Source organism: Ailuropoda melanoleuca, chromosome 1 (assembly GCF_002007445.2).
Source record: "Ailuropoda melanoleuca isolate Jingjing chromosome 1, ASM200744v2, whole genome shotgun sequence".
Lineage (NCBI taxonomy): Eukaryota > Metazoa > Chordata > Mammalia > Carnivora > Ursidae > Ailuropoda > Ailuropoda melanoleuca.
In genome coordinates, this window is record NC_048218.1 from 80,651,117 (window position 1) to 80,676,570 (window position 25,454).

A 25,454-nucleotide genomic window follows, 5' to 3' on the forward strand; every position below is an offset into this window, starting at 1 on the left:
ATATATATATATATATATATACACATATATACATATAAATTTATTGATGAGCAAATAAGTAATTTCTGATTTATATCTGGTTGTTGTTGAAGTGCAAATAATTACAGATAATGAACATACTTGGAAATGAAATTACTGAACCAAGGAGCATATGTTTTAAAATTTTTTTAAAAAGATTTTATTTATTTATCTGACAGAGAGAGAGACAGCCAGCGAGAGAGGGAACACAAGCAGGGCGAGTGGGAGAGGAAGAAGCAGGCTCCCAGCGGGGGAGCCTGCTGCGGGACTCCATCCCAGAACGCTGGGATCATGCCCCAAGCCGAAGGCAGATGCTTAATGACTGCGCCACCCAGGTGCCCCCACATGTTTTAAATTTTGGTGAGCTATTTCCAAGTAGTGTTGTATGCAGTTACACTTCTATCAATATTATCCGAGAGTGTTTCCACATTCTTATCTATTAGTCTTCCTTTGAGATTTGAAATTTCTGCCATTCTAGTAGTTGAACATTGTTACTTCTTTTTATTATGCCTTTATTGGATTAGCATGAATTGAGCCTTTTTTCATAAGACAAAGACATTTTTATATATATGTGAATTTCCTGTATTATATCCTTTTATTATTTGTCCCTTGCCATATCCGTTTTATGAGAGAAAAAGAAACCCTTTACTAGGATAGACTACCATATATTATGTATTCTTTTTAGTTCAGCTTTTTAATTTTTATTTAATTATTTTTATTTTATTTCCAGCGTAGTTAACATACAGTGTTATATTAGTTTCAGGTGTACAATCTAGTGTATCAACAATTCTATGCATTACTCAGTGCTTATCATAAGTGTACTCTTAATCCCTTTCATCTATTTCACCCATCCCCCCACCTACCTCCCCTCTAGTAACCATCTGTTTGTTCTCTATAGTTAAGAGTCTGTTTTTGGTTTCTCTTTTTTTCTTTTCCTTTGTTCATTTTTTTGTTCCTTAAATTCCACCTGTGAGTGAAATCACATGGTATTTGTCTTTCTGTGACTGACTTATTTCACTTAGCTTTATACTCTCTAGATCCGTCCATGTTGCAAATGGCAAGATTTCATTTTATGACTGGGTAATATTCCACTGTAGATCTATACCACCTTTTCTTTATCCATTCATCTATTGATGGACACTTGGGCTGCTTCCATAATTTGGCCATTGTAAATAATGCTGCAATAAACATAGGTGTGCATATATCTTTTTGAATTAGTGTTTTTGTATTCTTTGGTAAATACCTAGTAGTGGAATTACTAGAATTCTGCTTTGAATTTTTTTGGGGGAACCTCCACACTGTTTCTCACAGTGGCTGCACCAGTTTGCATTCTCACAAACAGCACTCAAGGATTCCTTTTTCTTCATATCTTCACCAGCACTTGTTGTTTCTTGTCTTTTCAATTTTAGCCATTCTGACAGGTGTGAGGTGATATCTCACTATAGTTTTGATTTGTATTTTCCTGATGATGAGTGATGTTGAGCATCTTTTCATGCATCTGTTGGTCATCTGTATGTCTTCTTTGGAGAAATGTCTATTTATGTCTTCTGCCCATTTTTAATTGGCTTATTTGGGATTCTTTGGTATTGAGTTGTATAAGTTCTTTATGTATTTTGTATACTAACCCTTTATCAGATATGTCATTTACAAATATCTTATCCCATTCCATAAGTTGTCTTTTAGTTTTGTTGATTGTTCCCTTTGTTGTGCAGAAGTTTTTATTTTGATGTAGTCCCAATAGTTTATTTTTGCTTTTATTTCCCTTGTCTCAGGAGACATATTTAGAAAAATGTTGCTATGGAGATGTCAGAGAAATTACTGGGATAAGCTACCTTTTAATAGATAACCTACTAACAGTTCATAGGAAACCATAAATGTATGTATTCTATACACGATCACCAGTATAAACACTGACTCACTTAGAGACCTAAAAGAAAGCCCAAAAGAAAAAGTGTCTGAGAAGAGAAAGGAAACAGTCTATCTGGAGATAGATGTGGAGACTGGCCTCACTCTATTAGTTTTCTATTGCTGCAAAAAATATGACCACTAACTTAACAGCTCACAGTTTCCTGTGATGAGAGTCCAGGCACAGCATGACTGGCTTTTTGCTCAGGTCCCACAGAGCTAAAATAAAGTTGGTCAGCTGTGCTCAGTATTGTCTCTAAGTTGATGTGGTTGTGGCAGAATTCAGTGCCTTGCAACTGTAGGACTAAAGTCCCAGTTTCTTTGCTGGTTATTAGCTGGGGGCCACTCTCAGCATCTAGAGGCAGCCCGTGTTCCTTGCCACATTGCCTCTTCCATCTCCAGAGCCAGCTGAGGACAGTTTCCTTTGTGTTAAATCTTTCTCATGCTTCCAATCTTTCTGACTTCCAGACCCAGGTCTGATGAGCTCATGAGACTAGGAAAGCCCAACCAGGTAAACTACCTATCTTAAGGTCAACTGATATGGAACAAAACAGAATGGCAAAGCCCCTCCACAGCAGCACCTAAATTAGTGTTCAGTTAATTAACTGGGAGGAGGTGTATGTACACAGGGGGTCAGGAATCTGGGGGGTCATCATAGCATTCTGCCCACCATGACTCCCACCTGCCTTCTCAGGGGAAGCAGACAGAGGTCATGTCTGTTGGCCAAGGAAACCAATCCTACTGGAACATTAGATGCCAGAGAAAGGGAGCATGACTGGAATCCATCTAACCTCATGCACAACAAAGTCCACCCATGTGGGTCAAAGATCTTGATATGAGCAATGAAAGAGCAGAAAGCTGCAGAGAAAAATCTCAGAAACCATACATACAATGTAGGGGTCAGGCAGGTCTTCCTGACCAAGGATACAAACCTGGCATTTCCGACTCCACAATCTCTGCCTTCTTGACCTCTACACTGTGACCCACCAGAGGACAGATCATTCATTGGCTGTACAAATAGTTTCTGATTCCTCTTACCTTACGGCTTCTTCTTATGCCAGTGTGATCAGAGTGTGCTTGAGTGAGATGTTGGCCTTGGCTGTTCAGTAGAACAGAATGCACTGACCGCAAGCTAAGTAGGTAAGCCGCTAAGGGGAACTGTATTGATGCGCATTATCCTAAAAGAATTCTAAAAACCTTCTCTCCCTTCCCTCCATCTCTTTCTCTTTCATATTGCCACCTGCTGCTGTGATTCAGGCTCATGATACATGACTTGCTTGAGACGGAAGAGATTTATATAAAAGAGATTAAGAGCATAATTGATGTAAGTAGACTGGGGTAGAGGACATTAAGCATGTATTCAAATTAGAGAAGTTCTTTTGCACAAAGAGACTTAAAATAGTTGCCATATGTCTCTAGAAGTTCCACCAAGAGTTCAGGTCTTATAATATCACAAGTATCTTTCCAATAGGAATAAGAACATTCTTATGACTATTGAGCCATGTAACCAAATAACTTGCAAATGATTGTATCAATTCATGCTGATTTTAGCAGGGCGCAAGAGATTTACCCTATGGTTGCCAACAATGGACATAATCATTGAATGCTTTTGATCATTTAATAAGGGAGAATTGTTTCAAGTAGGATATTTTGCTGAGAGTGAAAATTTGATTTTTTGCTCTTTTCCTAAGGAAATAATCTTGAGAAATAAATGATCTATACAAAATTATAATAGAATTTTTATAATAAAATATCAGAAGAAAATAAAATCTCCAATAAAAAGGGGGACGTTAATAAAGTCTGATATTTATGCTGAATGAAATATTATTCAACTGTTACAAAATAATTATTTTAAATAATATGCAGCAACATTGAAAAATGCTTATAAAATTAAATTAAAAACAGTATAAGATAAGCTTTTAAAAAGTCATGAAGGAAACATAATAAAACAAGACTAACTGCATTTGGTTGTAAAATGATGGATAAATTTTTTGCTTTCACACTTGGCTTGTATAACAAACATTTAAAAATATACTTGTTCTTTCTATAAAATGCTGTTTTATTATCATCACCATTTAAATTTAACCATCGTCTTCTGAAGATGGACACATGAAGGGAATAATATCAAAAGAAAGCATTTGGTGGAATGGCTTTCAGGAAATAAGTGTGCCATACTTCCCAATTATTAAAGTTTTGGTCCCTGGAGTAGCTAATTCATTCAGATCATCTCTTGAATGTTCCTATCTGTAAAACCTACCTTGTTTCCACCTTTGCAGGGATATATCACTCCAATGGATTTTATTTGGCTGAAGCATCTGATTCCAGATGTTCTTCAGAATAACAAAGAATTTCTCTTTGGGAATATTAGAGAACTTTATGAATTTCACAACAGGTATATAATAATTGAAATTATCAGGAAAAATGGAAAGTAAGAGAAAAACAAATCAGACCGTTGGGATTTGGAGATGAACATGTATAGACATTGCTAGGTTTAAGCAAGTAGTCCAGAGTCAGTGGACGTGGTTGGGATGGGATGGGATAAGAAGGAGGGAAGAAGTGCCACAGATCTCTGAGGGAGAAGGGAAAAGGCATCAATGGAACATGTACCAGGGGTCAGGCATTAATGTTATATTTTTTGTGTGTTTCTTTGCTTATTTATCTATTCCTGCATCTGCCTTTATTGAGGACCTATTCTGTGTCAGGCACTGTGTTCAGCATTGGGAATACAAAGATGACCAAGACACATGTCCACATACCTACTATCATGAGTAGTGCTGGGAGCTAGGGTGTTGGAAAATGCAAACCGGTCAGACAAGTTGTCCTTTTAGCCCAGAGGTGCTTGCGTGTTGAGTTCTAGAGAATTAGAGGATGAAGGGACTTTGGAGCTCATCTTCCAAGCCTTTCATTTCACAGATGAACCTGCAGCTAGTTTCCTCTCTACCCGATATGATAACCCCAAATCACACATGTAATCGATGGGAAAGAAGAGACTGCTTGGTGAATTGACCCACAGTTTTTCCCAACCTCATCTCTTGCCCGTTGGTCAGACACACAACTGAAATGAAAGTCCCATTTCTGCTACCCTCCCCGGAGAAGTTAGTCAACCTCTTTTATGCCTCGGGTCTCACATTTATGAAACCCTACCTTACTAGGTTTGGTGGGGGATTGAATGAGATATTGTTTATGAAGTACTTAGCTTATGCCTGGCTAGCCTCAAGTCCTCAGTGATATTAGCAGTAGAAGCAGCAACAGCCGTTCGTATTCACGTGATTCTCACGTAGCAGGGAGCATCAGTGCATCTTGTCTGTCTGCAGCTAGTGCCTAGAATTATCAGGATAGCTGTGGTTGGCTTCAAGGAATCCTAGTAATGTCACAGAATGTTTTTTTCTTCCAAATCAATATGTTGAAGATGAGTCATGAGCAATAAAGCCTAGGAAACAGAATTTTTCTGAGCACCTCTTAAAATCTTATGTGATTTTGGTTAAGGAAAACCTTATGTGTTTTAACCTCATACATGTAAAAAATTAAAACGTTATTATACTTTTCCTTCCCTAGGACTTTTCTAAAAGAATTGAAAAAGTGCACTGAAAACCCTGAACTTCTGGCACGTTGCTTTCTCAAGAGAGTAAGTCTGTGCTCCCAGTAAGTCAAAATAACCGTATGATTAAAGTTAGCCCTTAATTTTCTGTGTTAAGAGGCCAGGGCAAATGGAAACACCAATGTTCTAAAACGTTATACATGCCTTTTGAGTGAAAAGCAGGAGTCCTTTGTAGTATGTCACTCAGTGTGAGATGAGTCCAGTTTGACTAGGCTCATATGACAGATGGGAGCAACTTATAAGCTTGGCCTCCTGCAAAGCCAGGTGACATGGAGGACTGGCCCCCCCAAACCAGATGACCCTCCTCTGAATGACTAAGCTAACTGTTTTTGAACAAGAATCACACAGCAGGCTTAAATTCCTCACTAAAGCTGTATTAACACTCTCAAGAGAAGAAGTACTGATGCTAAACTAAAAGTCTCAGAAAATGTATTTTCTTCCATTTTATTGTTTTACAGTGTGGAAGATGGTTAGAATATGTTAAATCTGTGGTCCCTCTTTTTTTTTCAGTTTGAAATTTATTTATTTTTTATTCTTAATGAAAAATAACTTTGGAGCATATTCCAAAGTTTATTTTTTAAATTTTATTTTATTTAAATTCAATTAATTAACATATTGTGCATTATTAGTTCCAGAGGTAGAGTTCAGTGTCTATGGTCTCTCTTATGCTTAGTACCTAATTTATGATTTCCTGCCTTCCACCACCATCTCTGACTACATCCCCTTCCCCACGCGCAGACCTCTTCCCTCTTGCCCTCTCCATACCCCTGCTTTGGGCAGTGAGTAAGGTGTTAGGGCCTGTGGTGCTCCGTCAGAGCTGGCACAGAGGCATGTGTTACCTAGCACCACTCCCCACCAAGCGCGTTCTTCCCTTGGGAGGACTATGCAGATGATCCTGGTGCCCTGGACTTTCTAAGTCTTTTGCATTTCTCCTCTTTCTCTCAAATAGCTCTTCTTTTATTCTCTTCCTTCTTTTTCTTTTTGTGAGCCTGAGACAACAGATCAAACAACTTAAAATTTTTAAACAACCCAAATTATGGCTGATAAGTCTAAAAGCAGTACATGTGATACACTGAGAGCAAGCAAACAGAAATCCTCGGGTTTCAAGGCATTTGACATAATGGAGAAACAGAGCCTTCAACCCTCAGAGCTCTTGCCAGCTTAGAAAGCCCTTTCCACCGCCCTGTATGGGTTTTCCACCACAGCCTCATCATAGATTTTTTTGTCAAGTGCCAGAATTCAAGGTACACTAAAAACTATGTTGTTCTTAATCTGATAATTTCTTTTTTGAATTACTTTTATAGCATTATTCATAGTTTGCACTATTCTGTAATTTTGCACTCATCAAATCACCAATGTGAAATCTAGTTTCAGAGCTTAGAAATATTTTATAGTTGCTTATGTCATTATTGCAAAGACTTATTTAAATTATTGGATGAGAAAATGACCGAATTCCTGTGGGGGAAAAAAAGATATGATAAAAAAAAAATTGAACAAATATAAGGCAATGGTCAGGGAATGGCTGACAAAACATCTTTTCCTAGAAGAATTCCTCACCTAAAGTTTTACAAAGCCCTCTATGGTCCCCCGTGTTGGAAGAAACCCGAGAAATCATTAATCCAGACCTGCATGTAAACTCTGCATATAATCCTATGTGATTTATGATGTTGGAGACATAGTACAGGTAATAAATTCTTCTCAATCATAAAGTTATTAGTCTGGGACTGATGGAGTAATTAATAACCATGATTAGCTAATCTTTGAGGCTCCTTGAGGGAATTGGCTGCTGCCGTGTATTTGCTAGCCAACGAGGTGGGCCTCTCACCCACTAGTTACTACAACCATTGACCTTTTCTCAATAATATTTGCAGAATTCCATTAATCATGAAAATGAGTTTTGAAATATTGCTCTGGCCAAATGTTTTAATCAGACTCTATAGTCTGCAGAATCCAGGAAGATTCTGCCCCAGAGACCAAACTCTACATAGAATAATATTTGTCAATCATCTACTTTGAGTTCCATTAGCTCTGAGATGGGACAAGGCAAAATGGAAAGAGCACTGGGGTGGGACTCAGGAAATGTAACTTCTTGTCTAAGTTGAGCCACTTGCTATCTGCATGACCTCATGTTAAGTCACTTAAACCTCCAGAGTCTCATTTCCCTCCTCCATACAATAGGTTTAATAATACCAATATGTAAAATCGTTGTGGAAATCTAATAAATCAGTGTATGCAGAAGGGTTCTACAAAGTAAAAAGTGGTTTGTCAATTGCTACCATTATTGGGTACTCCGTATGTATGGGGCATTTGTTGAGAAATTTCCATATATCATCTCATTTAATCTCGCGGTAGTTATGATTGACTGCTGCTGTGAACCACTTAAAAGATGAAAAAACTGAAGTGTAGGGAGGTTAAGTAACTGCTCTTGGGCCATTTGGTTTGGAACTGACAAAGCCAAGAACTGAACCTGGACCATCCACCACCAGAGCCCACCATCCTAATGCCGCCTAAATGAGTGTGTGTGAATATGAGTTTTTGGTAGCAATTTTTTTAGCCTCCTGATTTATTCTATAAGCAGGTGAGGATAGTTGGGTACTTTCATATGCTGCTGGTTAGTTTATATCCTTTCTTTAAGGAATTTTGGGTTGAAGAGCAAATGTAGGTCAACAGTTGTGTTTTGGTGCTTGAAGGCCTGTGGTGTTCTGCATTGCTCTAAGTGTAGGCATAGAACCAAGGGGTGAGGGTTTCAAGAGCACACATTTCAGCTCAGCATCCACTGAGAGAACCAGGTGACTCTGTTGCTGGGAAAGTTTGGGGAAAGGTGGCTGACTGTCGAGGATGTTTCGCTTGGTGGGAAGCTGGAGCTCCAAAGTCTCCTCCAGCTTTTATGTAATCTTCTGGTGGTTAGTGTTGAAAGCAGTGAAACCTTGAATTCCCTTACGAGCTAAAGGCCAGTGTTCTTGTGCTCTGACAGACCCAATGTGGGTGAGATGCCTTAATCAATTTGTAGTATTTTATAAGCCTGGCCTTCGGTATGGGAGGAGTGTTCCCTACGTGTAGGCTACTCTGCTATTGAAGCCATTGAGTTTCACAAATGTACTTAGCACATTGGCACATCAAAGGCACACAGGGGATAGTTCTTGAATGAATAAATAATGAACATATTGTTAAGCTCTGAGTTAGTATTCTAGTTCCTTAACCTGTCTGAACAACATTTCTCCAGAGTCATCTCCCTTCCTTCCACATGCAGAAATGGAAAGAAATAGACATAGCTGAAGCTGTGAGGAAAACAATAATGTATGTCCACATGAAGGACACCAAAAGTTGGCCTGAGAAATGTAGGGACACAGAAATCCACCAGGATGTAGCCCCGTGGGCTTCTCAGGCTCTGTGGCCAGCAGAGTTGCTGTGGTCCAGGGGCGAGTGGCAGAGTGGGTGAAGCTGGCAAGCTGACTCCATAGGCTGGGAGTAGCCTTTCCGGGGTGTTGGTGGGGATGTGCCTACCTCGCATGGTCTCTGATGCAATGAGAAATAGGTCACACAGAACTTGGAATCTGTCTTGATCTCAAGCCCTGAGATAGTCATACAATGTTTCCTGTCTTGGAATCCAGTGCTGTAGGTGGAAGGTGATGTCTGAGGCGAGTCTGCTGCTTCGGGGGTTGTCCAAGGGACTTAGAGCTGTGTTGTTTTCTCCAAGCTGCCACATTTTCCCTTTGGGTGTTTCTTTCTTTTGGTTGTCTCTTGTTTGTTTGTTTGTTTTCCCTGGGGTTGGCATCACAATGATCAAAATAGGAAGATAGGGAGAGAGAAAGGAGGGGCCATCAGCTACCAGCACCTTTTCTGTCAATTCTGTCTCTCACTGCAGAGCTATTCTGGGGAGACAGTGGTGTCCTGGATAAAGAGCAGAGGAGGAAGGATGAAGATTAAAACCTGCTCCTGTTTATGAATTTACCGATTTACTAGAATCCTGAAGTTGTTCCCAAAGCACTCTGTTCATATCTGTGTTTAGTATTTACGGTTGTTTAGAACCCTCAGTTTACCTTGCCCTCACACAGTAACCCCAACATGAAGTTATCGTGCATCCCCAGTTCCTCACACCATGAAAATACTCAAGCTTGTTGAATATTTGAATGAATAAACAGTATCATCCTCTCCACTTACTGAAAAATGTTACCTGATTAATTTGTCCCAATTCTTTTCCTACTCAGAAAGAAGATCTTCAAATATATTTTAAATACCATAAGAATCTGCCTCGAGCTAGGGCAATCTGGCAAGAATGTCAAGACTGCACCTTCTTTGGGGTAATGTTGAGATCACAATGTCTCCCACAAATGGTTTTCCCTGGACAATGCTTATGTGTGCCAAGTCTTTAAAGAAATCAGAAGTATGAATAAGGCAGGGGAATCTGGCATTTGAATTTATGTTTATTTAAAGTCTCTCCTATTTTGAAATTACACGTTGGAAGTTTTGAGGTGGCCCTGGGTCTCTGGTGAGCAAACCCTAGATGAGGATCTAGGATGGGGAATTTTAAGAGGAATGAAATCCAAAAGGCCACACTCTGGGGCTCCTTGGAATGATATTAGTAAGTCATTGTGTAACTTCTAGACTCAAAGTGACCTGACTAGACACCACCACCCCCAACTCAAAGACAGGCTGCCTCTTTTTTAGGATTTGAAGTACCCCACTGTCTTCTAGTGGACTTGCTTTCTAAAAGAAATAAATGGTCCTGCCTCCCTAGCTGCATCTAGAATTACTAGCCAAGCCATCCTCTTTTCCTTTTCTTTCATTTGACACACTCTTCCTAAGGCACCCAACATACAAGGCTCGGTAACATCACCAGGCTGGTCAACACAGCTGCACCTCTCCCCGCTCCCCAAGAGCAAGTTTCATTTCTTGTATTCAAGTCCTGCCTCTTTTTTCTCTCTGTGTGTTGTTGGTTTTGTTTTACATTGTTTGTCTTTGGCTTTTAAAGGTATGCCAACGCCAACTGGATCACAATCTCCCTCTTTTTAAGTATCTCAGAGGACCAAGCCAGAGACTTATAAAATATCAGATGCTGTTGAAGGTAAAGTCGATAAGACAGTGCTTTCCTGTGCTGGGAAAACATGCATGTGCTGTGGTGCTCTTTTCCTTAGACATGTAGAGTTGTGACTTCGTCTTCCAAAGGGGAAGACACACGTCTCTCCTTCAGGTTTTTTCTGTCCTCCAAGTCTAAAGCAGTGTACCTCAGTGAGGAGAAAGACCAAAGAATCAGAGAGTTGAAAGCCATCTGGGAGCCTGGCTAGTCCAACATGCAGCCTAAGGCATGAATCTCCAAGGAGGCTGGTTTGAGGCAGGAGAGCTCCTGGGGAGCAAAAGGAGAAAGGGGAACGCCACCACACTGCTGGCAGCCGAGAGGGCGGGGAGGCAGCCAAAGCCCCTGCTCTCATCTATAAGGTATCTACAGGTCAGATATCATCTGCTCCATTTTGCAGATGAGGCAAGGAGCTTCCAGTCACAATTTTTCTGTGCATTCAAACATGGAAGGGAGAAGGCAAAACCGGAGTCTTTTCTCCTTTTGCAGCATCTACCTCCGCCCCTCCATTAAGGATCTTTCTCAAGAGCAACATCATAGAATGAATTTTGCTCTGCTGAACCCCTAGGTGGTTCTTTGCCTGCCAACAGCACACCTGCAGGAGAGCACTTCCAGACACCCCCGAACAGGAGAGAAGTCTCTGTCAGGCTGCCTCCCCACCTGTGAGCTGAGGGAAAGTTTTGGGCCACTACTCCAACTTGTGTTTTGAATTAACATTTATAAGGAGCTCTTGCCCAGTGGCTACTATCTCTCAAAAAAACAAAAACAAAAACAAAAAACCCACAAGCACCTGCTGTTTACCGGATACCTTCCCATATATATTTTTTTATTTATTCCCCACAATCGGATGCACCGGAAAGGCTCTGGAGTGTGAGGAAACTGAGGCTCGGGGAGGTTAAGCTCATTGCCTAACCCCCCCTCAGAAAAAGTTGCCCCTTTCAGCTTTGCCTCCGCAGTTCCAGCCTCAGCTGGACCGGCCCTGCCGTCACCGGGTGTGGCATTGCTGGACCTCTCAGGCCTTGGTTTTCTCATGTGTGAGGTGGGGATACTAGAACCTCCTCCAAAGGATTGCTGTGAGGAGCCAGCGAGTAACGCGCGCAGAGAGCTGCTCAGTGCTGGCCCCCAGGAAGCTTCCTGGAATGCGTAGCCGTCGCCGTTGTTTTCCACGTAGAGATGCCACAGCAGTGCGGGAATGGGTTTGACGGCATCTGTGAGTGTGTTTGTTGCAACGCGGCGTTCACGGAGAGCCTCACCCTCCTCCGACCAGCCCAACTTCACCGAGCTGAGGAGTCCCACCCCTGGGCCCAGGAGGAAGGAGCAGGACGAGTGGGGTCTTCACCACCTCGGTCTGGGTCCGCCCGTAGGAAGAGCCCGAGCTTTCCCACAGAAGCGATGCGGCCGCAAGAGCGAAGTTCTGTACCACACGCGGAGCGCTCCAGGGCGCGGTAATTAGAAACCCGTCCTGAGGAGTGGGGCGTCCTGGGCGTGATCCCGCTCTGACGCTGCCGGACCGCAGCAACTCGGGCAGATGGGTCGCCTCTCCCCGCCTCAGATTCCTCAGCTGTGGAGGGGAGGTAGTACTAGTCCTTTCCCGGTATGCTTTTTGGGAGCATAAACGAGGTAATACATGTTCAAAGTAATTAGAGAATTTTGTTCGTTTCATTTCACTGAGGAAACGAGACAGAATCACTATAAAAAATTCCTTAGGGGTCTGTGGGAAACCTTGGGAGGCTATTCAAGGCAAACCAGTTTTCCCCATTGCTAAGCTTGCTGCGTGCTGGAAAAACAAGTCCAAACCACTGACTGGCACGCCTGTGAAGAAAGGAAGGACTTTGTAGTGTTCTCCACCCTGAGGGACAGAGCTCATTCTGCAGCGCCTGCCATCAGCTTGTTTGGGAGCACGGGTGTCTGACGGACGGCCTCGTGGCTTAGAAAGGGTCGTGGAATCCTGGTGTGAGAAGGCTTTTTCCAAGTACAAAAGAAAGGGAAGGGAATGATAGATTATACCACTAAAAACAGACACATGAAAAATTGGGTGAAATATAATATTAGCAAGATATGGGACAGACGGTCAGCGTGCTTAATAATGAGCTCATAGAAGTTAATAATTTTAAAAAAACCCAAGAAATAATACCTATGAAATGCTTAATATCTTTTCTGAGATATTATGAAAATTAACAGTTGTGACAGAGTTTTTTGGTTACATAATGTACATGTCTAATGAGTCATGACAAGCTAATTAAATAATACATTATTTATTAGCATCTATTAGAAATAGATGCATTTAGGGACAACAGGAATTCACTTTTATTGAGGTCATGATTTATGTCAAAGAAGCTAAGGGATGTATGGAAACTATCAGATTTATTTATTTATTTTTTAAGATTTTATTTATCTATTTGGGAGAGAGTGAGAGAGAGAGCAAACACAAGCAGGGAGAGCAGCAGGCAGAGGGAGAGAGAGAGAAGCAGGCTCCCCACTGAGCAGGGAGCCAGATGCCCAGCTTGATCCCAGGACTTTGGGTTCATGACCTGAGCTGAAGGCAGACACTTAACATTACCTGAGCCAAAGGTGCCCTGAAACAATCAAATTTAATGTAGCGAATTTTTCTTACCTGGATTTTAAGATGTGATTTGGAAAATGGTGCATTATTTGTTTACAATAAATTTTACTTATTATAAGAAGGATATTCTAGAAGAGGTGGTTATACTGATTTCCTGTGTAATGCGACTAATGTCCTAGAAGTGATATGCATTTTTCTTCTTTTGAAAGATTGAAATAGACTACTATTAGAAAAAAAGAACTGATAGGGAGAGGTTGGTAAAAGGATATAAACTTAGTTTATAAAATGAATAAGGTGTGAGGATCTAATGTAAAACATGGTGACTGTTGATAACAGTGTATTATAGAATTTAAATTTGCTAAGAGTAGGACTTAAATGTTCTTGCTAAAAAAAAAAGTTAAATATGTGAGGTAATGATGTGTTAATTAACTAGATAGAAGAAATCCTTTTACAATATATACATATATCAAATCATCACCATATACACTTTGAATACCTAACAATTTTATATGCCAATTATACCTCAAAGCTGAAACAAAAAAGAAAATAATAAAAAAAAATGAACTGAGGACATAAGGCAGTTTACAAAAGAATAAATGTTAATAGCAAACATTTTTTTGAAAGTTCTACCTCATCAGTTATTTGAGAAATTCAAATTAAAACAGTGAGGTAGGATTTCTCTGTTGATTGAATTAGCAAAACTTTTTGATTAAATGTTAATACTCCATGTAGGGTGGGGGCTGGTGAAACAGGCTTTCATATATGACTGGTAGGAACATAGTCCTTCTGTAAAGAACTTGGAAGTATGCACCAGAACTTTTAACAGTGGGGTGCCTGTGTGGCTCAGTTGGTTAAGTGTCCAACTCCTGATTTTGGCTCAGGTAATAATCTCAGGGTCATAAGATCGAGCCCCCATTGGGCTCCATGTTCAGCACAGAGTCTATCCTTCTCCCTCTGCTTCTCCCCACTTCCAATTAAATAAATAAAATCTTTAAAAAAAAAAAAAAGAACTTTTAACATTGACAATTTCACTTCTAGGAATTTATCCTTAGGAGAAAAGCACAAAGATCATTATTATTATAGTAAAAAATTATTGAACCTAAGTGTTTAACAGTGGGGGGAATTAATGAATTATGATTTATCTACAGGATGCAACACTGCAACAATTAAAAAACATGTTTTAAAACATAACGTCATGGAAAAATGTGCAGGATATGTTGTTGAGTGAGAAAAAACAGGCTACAAAACAGTGTGTACAATATGATTCTGTTTGTGGAAAGAACTCCATGCAATTCTTTCCCTCTTACTTACGACAGAGAAATTTACCTACCTCCTGTTAATTTAGCATTGGCTGGAGCTTGTGCAGTAGATTTAGTTGGCATTCTACTTTTTGATTTCCAATAAGGCTTTTGGGTTCATGCAGGGTCTGCTGGATTTTGAGTCTCCTGAGGATTTGGGGATAGACCCAGGTGACGAAGGAGTTTTGGCTAAGGTACTGTATATTAAATCTTGTTTTATATAACTGACTGTTAATAGTATTTGTCTATGGCTGGGCAGACTTATGGCAATTTTGTTTTTCTTGTTTATGATCTTTATGATTTAAATTTTTGCAAATAGCATATATCCTATAATTTATAGTCACAGAAAAAGAAAAAAATGAAAGACAATTTCAAAGTGAGGTTTTGTAACAGGATAATAATATGTTTTCTTTCCTCCACATAAAAATGTTTTAACAGGAATACAAAATTAAGTGAATGTATAAAATGCATACATAAAAGACTGGAAGTAAATATGATAAAATCTCTGCTGTGGTTTTCCTTCAGGGTAGGATTATGTATGATTTATATTTACTTGTTTGTGCTTCTCAGTATATCTGATTTGCATACATTATGCCGTGTTCACCTCTAAGTGTGTTTGTGGGTGTGAATTCTAAGACAGCCAAGGTTCCCTCAGAAGAAATGGTGACCATACCGTACTGGGAAGAAATCTGTGACTTAAGAGTGGGATTTCTTTTAAATTTTCTACAGAATATTCTGGGTTTAACAAGAAAAACATGAGAAGCAATCATTTGCATGCCTTCTCCGCTCAGTATGTATGGTAGGGACTCCTCGTAATTAAGAGATGCTCAAGACACAGGTAATAATTTAATAGCCTGGAGCAAGGGGAGCTAGGGTGAGTTAGTTTAATAACATTGTAAGGATGCTTCTGAGCCCTGCATTACACAATGTAAAAGTAGCTACCTGCTGTGTTTGTGGGAGGAGGGTTAGTGGGAAGGAGAGAGAATAGGAACAGTTGAGTCTCTAAAAGGAAGTTGAGTTTTAACTGTTGGGTAAAGAGGAAGAGCCCTGATGTAGGAATGAAATCCTTTATGGATGATGTTTCAAAAAACTCAGGTGAGACTCTGTTGTCTTTCCCAGCACCTGGAGCATATTGATATGAGTGAGAAGGTAAGAATCCATGGCAGACTGTTGAACGATGGCAGCGTGTTCTGCCCCATTCATCAGCCCTGTCACTCATATCTCTGATCCAAAAAAGCGAATCCTCCGTGCTTCGGCAGAGATTAGGAGAATACACAAACCTATGCTTACATCACATGGTAGAGGACAAAAAAAGGTGGGACTATACAGGGGAGCGGGGAGCCAGCAAAGAGCTGTCTGTTCTTTGTTATAGAAATCGATGTGTTAAAAAGAAAAAAAAAAAGGAAGAAACCAAAATTTCTTGTTGGTATTTACCATAGAACAGATAAATGTGCTATGTAGGTAGCAGGGGAATAAAATACGGGAACTGTAAGTAAAGGGCTTTCACACTGGAACAATCATCTCTGTTATGTCCTAAGTGTCTCAGTAGTAATATTGGTCTCTTGAGTTACCAGTTACAGAGTTTGCACTCAGTGCTGAGTCTTCCTGTTTGGGAGGTGCCGACCATGTTGGCTTATCCCTTTGGTGTCTTTAACAGTGATAGAATGTGAGAAAGACAGGGGAAGGAGAAGAGGGAGAAAGAGCAGAGGGAGGTGGTGGGGATTCAATGTGTCAAATGCAACAGTTATGGCATTTACACGTGAATCATTAGTAAACCTCCACAGGGCAGCTCATTCTTCCTGGGATGGTTTTAAGTATAATTTTACCCATAGGAATAGGATTTTCACATTATGTACAGGAATACGATACTCAGATTTTACTTTTCAATAGGCCCCAGGGCTAGGGGTGTAAAAAGGGAGAGCAGCCTATTTAAAGGATCTGGGTTTTACATGCTTTAAAGAAGGTCAGTATGTTTCTTATGCAGCAGGAATATAATGTCCATGATTTTATGAACTCCCTTCTTCATGAGTGCAATGTACAGAAGGTCTAGTCGATGATTTTGCTTGTGTGTATATTGTATATGTAAACCAGCAAGTATCATTAGCCACCATTCTTTGGGAGCAGAGCAAGAGATCCATGTATCCACCTTCCCCATCTCTGTGGTGGCAGGGTCCATGGGTCCTTAACCAGGGTCCTGTTTCCCTGGTTCACTTGGTTAAATGGTTTACGTTTTGATTTCCAACAAGGCATTTGGTTTCCACAGAATGGGCCAAAGAAGACCAAGGATTCAGCATTCTCAGCCGAACTACAGCAAGCTTTGGCCATGATAGAGGATTTGATCAAGTCCTGTGAGTTGGCCGTGGACCTGGCAGCAGTCACTGGATGTCCGGTATGGGCCATAGCAAGTGTGGGAACAGTTCAGCAAAAGGCAGGCACAATATTACGAAGGTAGGAGATGCTGTGGCAAAGGTAAAGAGGTGACCTGTGGTAAAAGAATCTGACTCTGAGGAAAGCAGATGAAATTGTGCAGCAAATCTGTGCTGTGGGAATCCAAGCAGCCCCTCAGCATTTTCAGGACTCTTGGGTTGGATCCCTTGGGGTCCTGAATGTTGAGACTGACCCACCCTCGGGAACACACAAGAACTCAGAGGCCAAAACATAGATGGACAGGAGAAGGTGCTGAAGGAGTAATTTATTCTCTGACTCATGGCACTATTAAAAGATTAAAAGATTTTCCTTCTTGCCTCAGATTTTCTCTGGCAAAGTCCTTTGAAAATGGGTCCTAAGTGAAAGTCTAACTCCATTTTTACATCACAGATTTTAGAAGAGGACCGACAAGCATATATTGTACATTCTGTAATCCAATGGTTGAGGAAAAATACCAGAAGAGGCAGTGCTGGGGAGTTGAGCCCCCTCAATCTGGGCATGAGGGTAAACCCTGAGCAGGTCAGTCCCAGGAATTCCAGGCAGGCCATCCTCTGTAACCATATGAGCTCCTCAGGACTGGGGCATCATTACTTTTCAGCAGCTTTCACGGGGAGGTGCTCTGGATATTGCCTCAGGTCAATTCGTTTTTCATCATTGTCATAACAGGTTACCGCAAGCTTGGTGGCATAGAGCAGTGCACATGTATTATATTATAGTTCCACAGGTCAGAAACACAGCACAGTCTCCCTGGGCTAAAATCGAGGTGTCTGCTTTCCTTTTGGGAGGCTCTAGGAGAGAATCTGTTTCCTTGCCTTGTCCAGCTTACCAAGGCCACACACATTCCCTGGCTCATGGTTCCTTCTTCCATTGTCAAAGTTCTTCTTGACTCACATCATTCTGACCTTCTCTTCTGCTTCTCTTCCACTTTTGAGGACTCTGCGATTACATTGGACCCACCCATTCATCCACAGTATCGTCCTGTCTCAAAGTCAGCTGATGAATAACCCTAATTCCATCTGCAACCTTAATTCCCATTTGTCATGTAACCTGACATATCCTCTCAGATTCCAGGGGTTAGGATGTGGACCTCTTTGGAAGGCTATTCTGTCTACCACCCACGGATGAAACATTTTGAGGGTTACATTTCAAACATATACTTTCCCTTTTCTCTTTTTTCATTTCATTTTTTACCTGGTTTTAACATACTGTTCATTGAGGTCTGAGCAAAAGAAATGACCTTTCTTTTATTTCCTGGTCATCAGTCAAACCATGCAAATTAGTGACAAAAAAAAAAAAAAAACCACTATCTTTTTATTTCCCTCCCTCCTGGTATTTCTCTGGCCAGCATCTCAGAAGCAGCCCCACTGGGCCCACAGTGATCCAGGTAGTGATGCTGTTACTGTCCCCTGGGACTCGAGTGCTCTCGGCTTACTGCTGATGCATGATTCAGGAGGGTATTCTTGAACCACAGGGTATACGTGGGGGGGGATCATTTTCTTGGTAATAATTTTTTCCTTCTTCATTTAAGGAAACTCAAGGGAGTCATTTGTTTAATCATTTTGGGACATCTTTCTGCTCTTTTTATCTTTGAACACACGTCAGCTACCCCTATTAGATATCCATTTCCCTGAATCAATGTCCCGGAAACCATTCACAAGGCAGGAAACTCCCAGTTATTATTCTGAGTCTTAGTATAAGAGGAGGAGGAAGTTATGAGAAAATAATTAGTAAAAAGTGAGTAAATAACAATCTACTCTAATTTCGTTCCAAGCCAGCTTGCATGCAAATAAGATGAAGCAGCTTGGAGAATTGTAGAGATTCGTTACATCAAATGCAAAGAAATTTTTTCTCCCATATGTCCTCAGAATTGTGCCTTTGGCATAAACTCTATTGTTGTTTTTTTTTTTTTCACTAGGATTTTAACTTGCTTTACATCTAGTACATTGCTACTTTACCCTGACAGTATTGTATAATCCTATTGAATTACGGAAGAGCAGGCAGTGAAATTTTCCCTTTCTGATTCATGAGTAGACCCACAGAAAGAAGAGTTAACTCACCCAAGATCACATTGTACAACAGTTTGGACCACTTCTTGGACCTCTTCACTCCCTATCCAGAGTGCCATTCATTCTCTTAATGCATTCTTCATCTGATTTTGTTTAGAGTCTACTAACAGCTCAGCGACTCCTAACTCACAGCTAATGATTCTAAGATTCTTTGACTCAGCTTTGTAAAAGCTTACCACAGGGAGCTGAAAATCACATGCTGAGTGTGTGGATGAACCCAGAACTTAACCTGTTCGTTTCTCTACTTGACATCCAGTATTGACCTGGTTTTGAAAAGGAAAGACATTGAACCTGAGTGGGTGAATGCATAATTAAAACAACTAGAAAAACAAATCCCTCCTGATATTTACATCTTATTCCTGTTGTGTACACCCAGTTCTTGATTTAATTCAATCACAGGAACTTTAAAGTTTTTTTGTTTTAAGAAAGTTTGTTTTGTGGAATACTGAGATATCATTTACTTCTCTCCATTTGAAAAAAGAAAAAAAGAAAAAAAAGAAAAAAAGTTTCACCTCTATTCAATCTAACACATAAAATAGAGATGTGTATAGAGTGCTTTTAAATCCTGGCTTATCAGGAACAAGTTCCAAAGTTGAAAAGTAAAGCTTGAATGAAACATTTTTATTTTCTGTCATTTAATAAAGGAAGTATTTTTATTGCAAGTTTTGTGGGCTAAGGCCAGATATCTTATTTCTGATTCAGTCTCCACTTCCCCGAGCAGAATGTTGGCTGCGGAGTAAGGCTGAGTAAATAATCTTAACGACTCTCTGGGATTGCCTGTGCATCTTCCCACACTCAAGACACCTACATCAAGAGTGGTTATGAGGAGTAAATGAGGATTAAATCATAACAAAGGCACCCAGCACCGTGTCTGGCACCTGGGAGATGTTGAATAAAGGGCCCTTGGGCTGACTCATTTGGATACTTGATCTGCTTGGAAAGGAAGGAACCCTTTTGCTTCTAGTGATTGTAATTACAGTTTCTGCTTTTTGCTTCTGGACTGGCTTTGTGCCGATCCACTTATCCAGATGTTTCCTCCTTCTTTGTGCAAGAAGTATATAGCTCTGCCGCATTGCTGTCACTGCCAGGAATGAAAACCTGGGCACCCAAAAGTGGTCTCTTTCTGGAGGTCGGCTTCACCAGACACCCTCTCAGCAAGATTCTTCATTGGCTGATATAGTTGCATTTGAAATTCTTACACCAGAGCTCTTAACTACAAAATCCCACACACGAAAAGTGGTAACATATACTAGTTTATTTTGCCATCATTTCCCATATAGAGGAAGCCATCTGACTTTTAACTTGTTTATCTGTTTGGGGTAGCCGATACCAAATGGTGTTGTATATCTGAATTCATATCCATTAGATTCAACATGCACAAGTGATGGCCATCACTAGTAGAAAAACTGATTGCAGACATATTCATTTCCTAGAGCTGCCATCACAAAGCTCCACAGTTCTGGAAGCTAAAAGTCCAAAATCAAGGTGTTATCAGGCCTTTGCTCCCTCTGAAGGCTCTAGGAAAGAATCCTGCCTTGCTTCCGTCCTGGCTTCTACTCGTTGCCAGCAATGCTTAGCATTCCTTGGCTTGCAGCTACATGACTCCAACTTCTGCCTGTCTTTGTGACCAGCTTCTCTATGTGTGTGTCTGTATCTCTGTTTTTTCTTCTCATGAGGACACCAGTTGTTGGATTAGTGCTCACCTTAATCCAGTAGGACTTCACTCCGGCTCATTACATCTCAAAGAACTTATTTCCAGATCCGATCACATTCTGAGGTCCCAGGTGGACATGAGTTTTTTGGGAGACACTGTTCAACCTAGTACTGGGGCATCGCTGAATTTGTTTGCTCACGGTGCTGAGCATTTAGCCTCATGTCTCGCCAGGCACTCAAGCCACTAAATGGATAAATATTACGTGTCTGGGGGACATACGTCTGCAAGAATCATGCATGTGGTCTCTGGCCTTGGGACCAACCACAGTCTGATTGGAAAGAAAAGATTCGTATGGTTGAAAAGATGCCAAAGTTCATCTTCGGTCTTGCTCAGAGGAACTCCACCGGTCCTTTCCCTTGGGAGGTGGGGTGCCTCCATGCCGGCATGCATCCTGGCTGGTGGTAATATGCACGTACCCGCCCTTCATCAACAATGCATGGGGCACACACCCTCAACCACTGCAAGATGGGCCTTGAGTATTGAGACGTCCAGTCCCGTCACCTGCATCCCTTCTGTTTTAGCTGGACTCAAAAGACCCAGCAATTCCCTCCACTGACCTTCAGTGATGATGGCTTACTGGAGCCTTGGAAAGAGCCAGCACAATGACAGAGCCAGGCTCACGGAGGTGGGAATGGGACAACTCCAGGACCCATTACAATTCTGAGGCCTTGGCTTGGGAGAGAGTGGGGGTTCTTATGTGTGTGCTCTGCCTGTATGTGCCAGGTACATCCACACACCTGCTGTCTTCTCCTCTTACCACCTGCTGTCTGGTTCTCTCCCTCCATTGGTGTCTTTCCTTCTTCCTCATAGTTTCTGGTTTTCTGGTAACTCACTTTCTTTATTGCTTTGTTACTTTATTGTTTATTCCAGCTCCTGCCCTCTTATAAAGCATCTCACAGCTACAACTCCTGCTACTTACTGCCTCAGTTCAGACAGGGATCAGATTGGCTTCTATGGTCAGGTGCTCGCCCCTCTCTGGATTCGTATCCATTGGTCAATTGCCTACTGAGGTGCTAACAGCTATGGCGGCTGGAGGGCTGAGGAGGAGAGAGCAGAGGTATTAAAGGCAACATCACTGCCTAAGGTCGCCTACTGTGCAGGGCTATAGACAGGGCAGTTTCCTCTGCAGCCCATAGCCTTGGCAGACACCTTAACTAACCTCACCCAGCCCTCTACAGGTCATTAGAGAGTGCACACTGGGACTTGTTCCCCACTCCCCCATCATTCTGGCTTCTTTTATTTATTTATTTTAATTTTAATTTAATTTTTTTTAATTTTTAGACAACCTTCATTAATAAAATGTAATGAGATGCCTCTATTTTATGTCTCCACTAGTTTTATTTTTAATTCTACTTATTCATTTAAGCAGTCCTATATTTTTTTTAATTTAAATTCAATTAATTAACATATAGTGTATTTTTAGTTTCAGAGGTAGAGGTCAATGATTCATCAGTCTTCTATAACACCCAGTGCTCATTACATCACATACCCTCCTAAAGGTCCATCACCCAGTGACTCCATCCCCTCATCCTCCTCCCCTCCAGCAAACAAACCCTCAGTTTGTTTCCTATGGTTAAGAGTCTCTTGTGGTTTGTCTCCCTCTCTGATTTTGTCTTGTTTTATTTTTCCCTACCTTCCCCTATGCTCCTCTGTTTTGTTTCTTAAATTCCACATATGACTGAAATCATATGATAATTGTCTTTCTCTGAGTTATTTCTCTTAGCATAATACCCTCTAGTTCCATCCACATCATTGCAAATAGCAAGATTTCATTTTTTTATGGCTAAGTAGTATTCCATTGTGTATATATATCACATCTTCTTTACCCATTCATCTGTCAGTGGACATCTGGGCTCCTTCCATAGTTTGGCTAGTGTGGACATTGCTGCTATAAACACTGGGGTGCAGGTGCCCCTTCTTTGAGGTAAATACCTAGTAGTGCAATTGCTGGGTCCTAGGGTAGCTCTATTTTCAGCTTTTTGAGGAACCTCCACACTGTTTTCCAGAGTGTCTGCATCAGTTTGTATTCCCACCCACAGTGTACGAGGGCTCCCCTTTCTCTACATCCCCGCCAACACCTGTTTTTTCCTGATTTGTTAATTTTAGCCATTCTGACCAGTGTAAAGTGGTATCTCATTGTGGTTTGGATTTATATTTCCCTGATGACAAGCGATGTTGAGCATTTTTTCATGTGTCTGTTGGCCATTTGGTTGTCTTCTTTGGAGAAATGTCTATTCATGGTTTCTGCCTGTTTCTTGACTGGATTATTTGTTTTCTGGGTGTGGAATTTGATAAGTTTTTTATAGATTTTGGATACTAGCCCTTTATCAGATAAGACATTTGCAAATATCTTCTCCCATTCTGTAGGTTGTCTTTTGGTTTTGTTGACTATTTCTTTCGCTGTGCAGAAGCTTTTTATCTTGATGAAATCCTAATAGTTCATTTTTGCCTTTGTTTCCCTTGACTTTGGAGACGTGTCTAGCAAGAAGTTGCTGCAGCCAAAGTCACAGAGGTTGCTGCCTGTGTTCTCCTCTAGGATTTTGATGGATTCCTGTCTCACATTTAGGTCTTTCATCCATTTTGAGTCTATTTTTGTGTATGGTGTAAGGAAATGGTCCAATTTCATTCTTCTGCATGTGGCTGTCCAATTTTCCCAACACCATTTGTTGAAGAGACTGTCTTTTTCTCATTGGATATTCTTCCCTGCTTTGTTGAAGATTAGTTGACCATAGAATTGAGGGTCCATTTCTCGGTTCTCTATTCTGGCTTATTTTAGAATTGCTTTTAACAGTTGGGCTTTGAAGTGATGCCTCCATATTCACCAAATGTGTTGCCAGAAACAGCTTTACCTAAAACCCATTTATCTATCTATTCTGGGATGTGGTTGACGATGTGCTTAGTATTGGACTCAGTGACTCTTTATGAGGACCAGGACCCATGGGAGAAATTTCTCTCATATCTTATTAATAGGAATTGCTGTGCATTTTCTGAACAATTGGTTTAAGTATGTCTTTGTACATAATGTATCATAACTCCCTGTGTTTCCCTCTGCAGTGCACACTAGAAGGTCCTAGCCTAGCCTGCAGTAGGTTTACATGGCTTTATTATATGGGTTTTATGTACAACCTCTTCATTTTATTTTTTTAAATCTTTTTTCACCCTAAATACATTGGTTATTTTCTGTCTGCCTATAATGTATATATTTTTTATAAGATAGATCGAATTTTTGAAATGAGGTGGAGTATAAGTACATTTTAAAATAGAAACTATGCAGTCAGTGAAGTTTCAGTCTCTCGGTTTTGGCTCAGGTCATGATCTTAGGGTCGTGGGATCGAGCCCCTGCATACGGCTCTGTGCTCAGAACAGAGTCTGCTTGAGGGTCTCTCTCCCTCTGCCCCTCCCACTCGTTCTATCTCTCTCTCTCAAATAAATAAATAAATCTTTAAAAAACATAAAATANTTGGCGATTTGGGGGCCTTTTTTGGTTCCACACAAATTTAAAGGCTGTTTGTTCCAGCTCTTTGAAAAATGTCATTGGTATTTTTTTAAAGGGATTTTATTTATTTAATTTGACAGAGATAGAGACAGCCAGCGAGAGAGGGAACACAAGCAGGGGGAGTGGGAGAGGAAGAAGCAGGCTCATAGCGGAGGAGCCTGATGTGGGGCTCGATCCCATAACGCCGGGATCACGCCCTGAGCCGAAGGCAGATGCTTAACCGCTGTGCCACCCAGGCGCCCCTGCCAGTAGCTTTGACAAAAACATATTTCCTGCATAATTTCTGTCTATATAGTAGAAATGGAATGGGTTTAAAAGAGAATGCAATCACTGAGGGCTGGAGTGGCTCCTGGAAGAATGTGGATAAAGTGAAAAAGTTCTCAAGGGTCCTCATGAGCCCATCACCCATCTGCCTCAGAGCATGGTCAAGCCACGCCCACACAACCAAAGCAGAAGCATCGTGCATGTAGGAGAGTAGCCCTCATGGCTGGGGGCTCTTTAGTCCTCACTGAGGGGTTTGCTCACCACAGCTGACACATGTAAATTTTACCAAGCATAGAGAAAAATAGCACAGAAAATATGCCACAAGCACCATAGAAATGAGTAGAGTTTATGCTCTTGAAGTTTTTATTTTAGAATTTCAGAAGTACAGTAAATTATTTTTAAAACAAATTATAAAAATGCCCAATTAGAAATAATGTACATATTTCTAGTATTCACTAAGAAATTGTAGGGATTTATTAGCTAGATATAACTCAGGGAAATTTCTCTGTCCTGGTCCTGTTCAAATAATTTTCTCCTTTTGGCATTTTCCTTCAGGGAAATAAATTCTTGATTATTTGCTTCAAGTGATCTAATTTTTTAAAAATACCAGATAAAATACAACGTCCTTAGCTCGTTTTATTCCATTACTCTCTGGAGAGAGCTCAGAGAAGGCAGGGTCACGCATTTGGACTTTTAACCAGACATACGAGAAAGATGGGTTTGCTGGTGGAGAATAGGCATAAAAATGTGCCCTGAAGCCAAACAGACTTTCTAAAAGATTTTGTCATTTGGGATTATCTTTGCCCTGTCCACTTACTCTGAGAAATGCAAAATTGAATGTCATTACTATTTTCATTACAGTGTTATGAAGATTAGGTTATATGAAGCCTTTTGCTTTCAGAACAAATCCCATGTTCTTAGGTGCTCATACCCGAAGCAGCTGTTGGGATGCGGCTGGAGCACAGGGATGATTATGGCATAGGTCCATAATGCAGCAAAAATTCTGTCTCTCCTGAACATACTTAAATGTT

At 40.8% G+C, this 25,454-nt stretch overlaps 1 protein-coding gene across 1 annotated transcript in view; it reads left to right on the forward strand.

The window, feature by feature from the left end:
• MCF2L2 (MCF.2 cell line derived transforming sequence-like 2) overlaps window positions 1–25,454 on the forward strand; it is a 260,280-nt gene that overhangs the window by 197,536 nt on the left and 37,290 nt on the right. Inside the window, exons 16-22 of the mRNA XM_034662062.1 lie at window positions 3,181–3,247; window positions 4,200–4,315; window positions 5,479–5,548; window positions 9,730–9,822; window positions 10,494–10,586; window positions 14,582–14,650; window positions 16,720–16,845. Coding sequence (XP_034517953.1) covers window positions 3,181–3,247; window positions 4,200–4,315; window positions 5,479–5,548; window positions 9,730–9,822; window positions 10,494–10,586; window positions 14,582–14,650; window positions 16,720–16,845 — 634 coding nt within the window. The remainder of the gene's footprint in view (window positions 1–3,180; window positions 3,248–4,199; window positions 4,316–5,478; window positions 5,549–9,729; window positions 9,823–10,493; window positions 10,587–14,581; window positions 14,651–16,719; window positions 16,846–25,454) is intronic.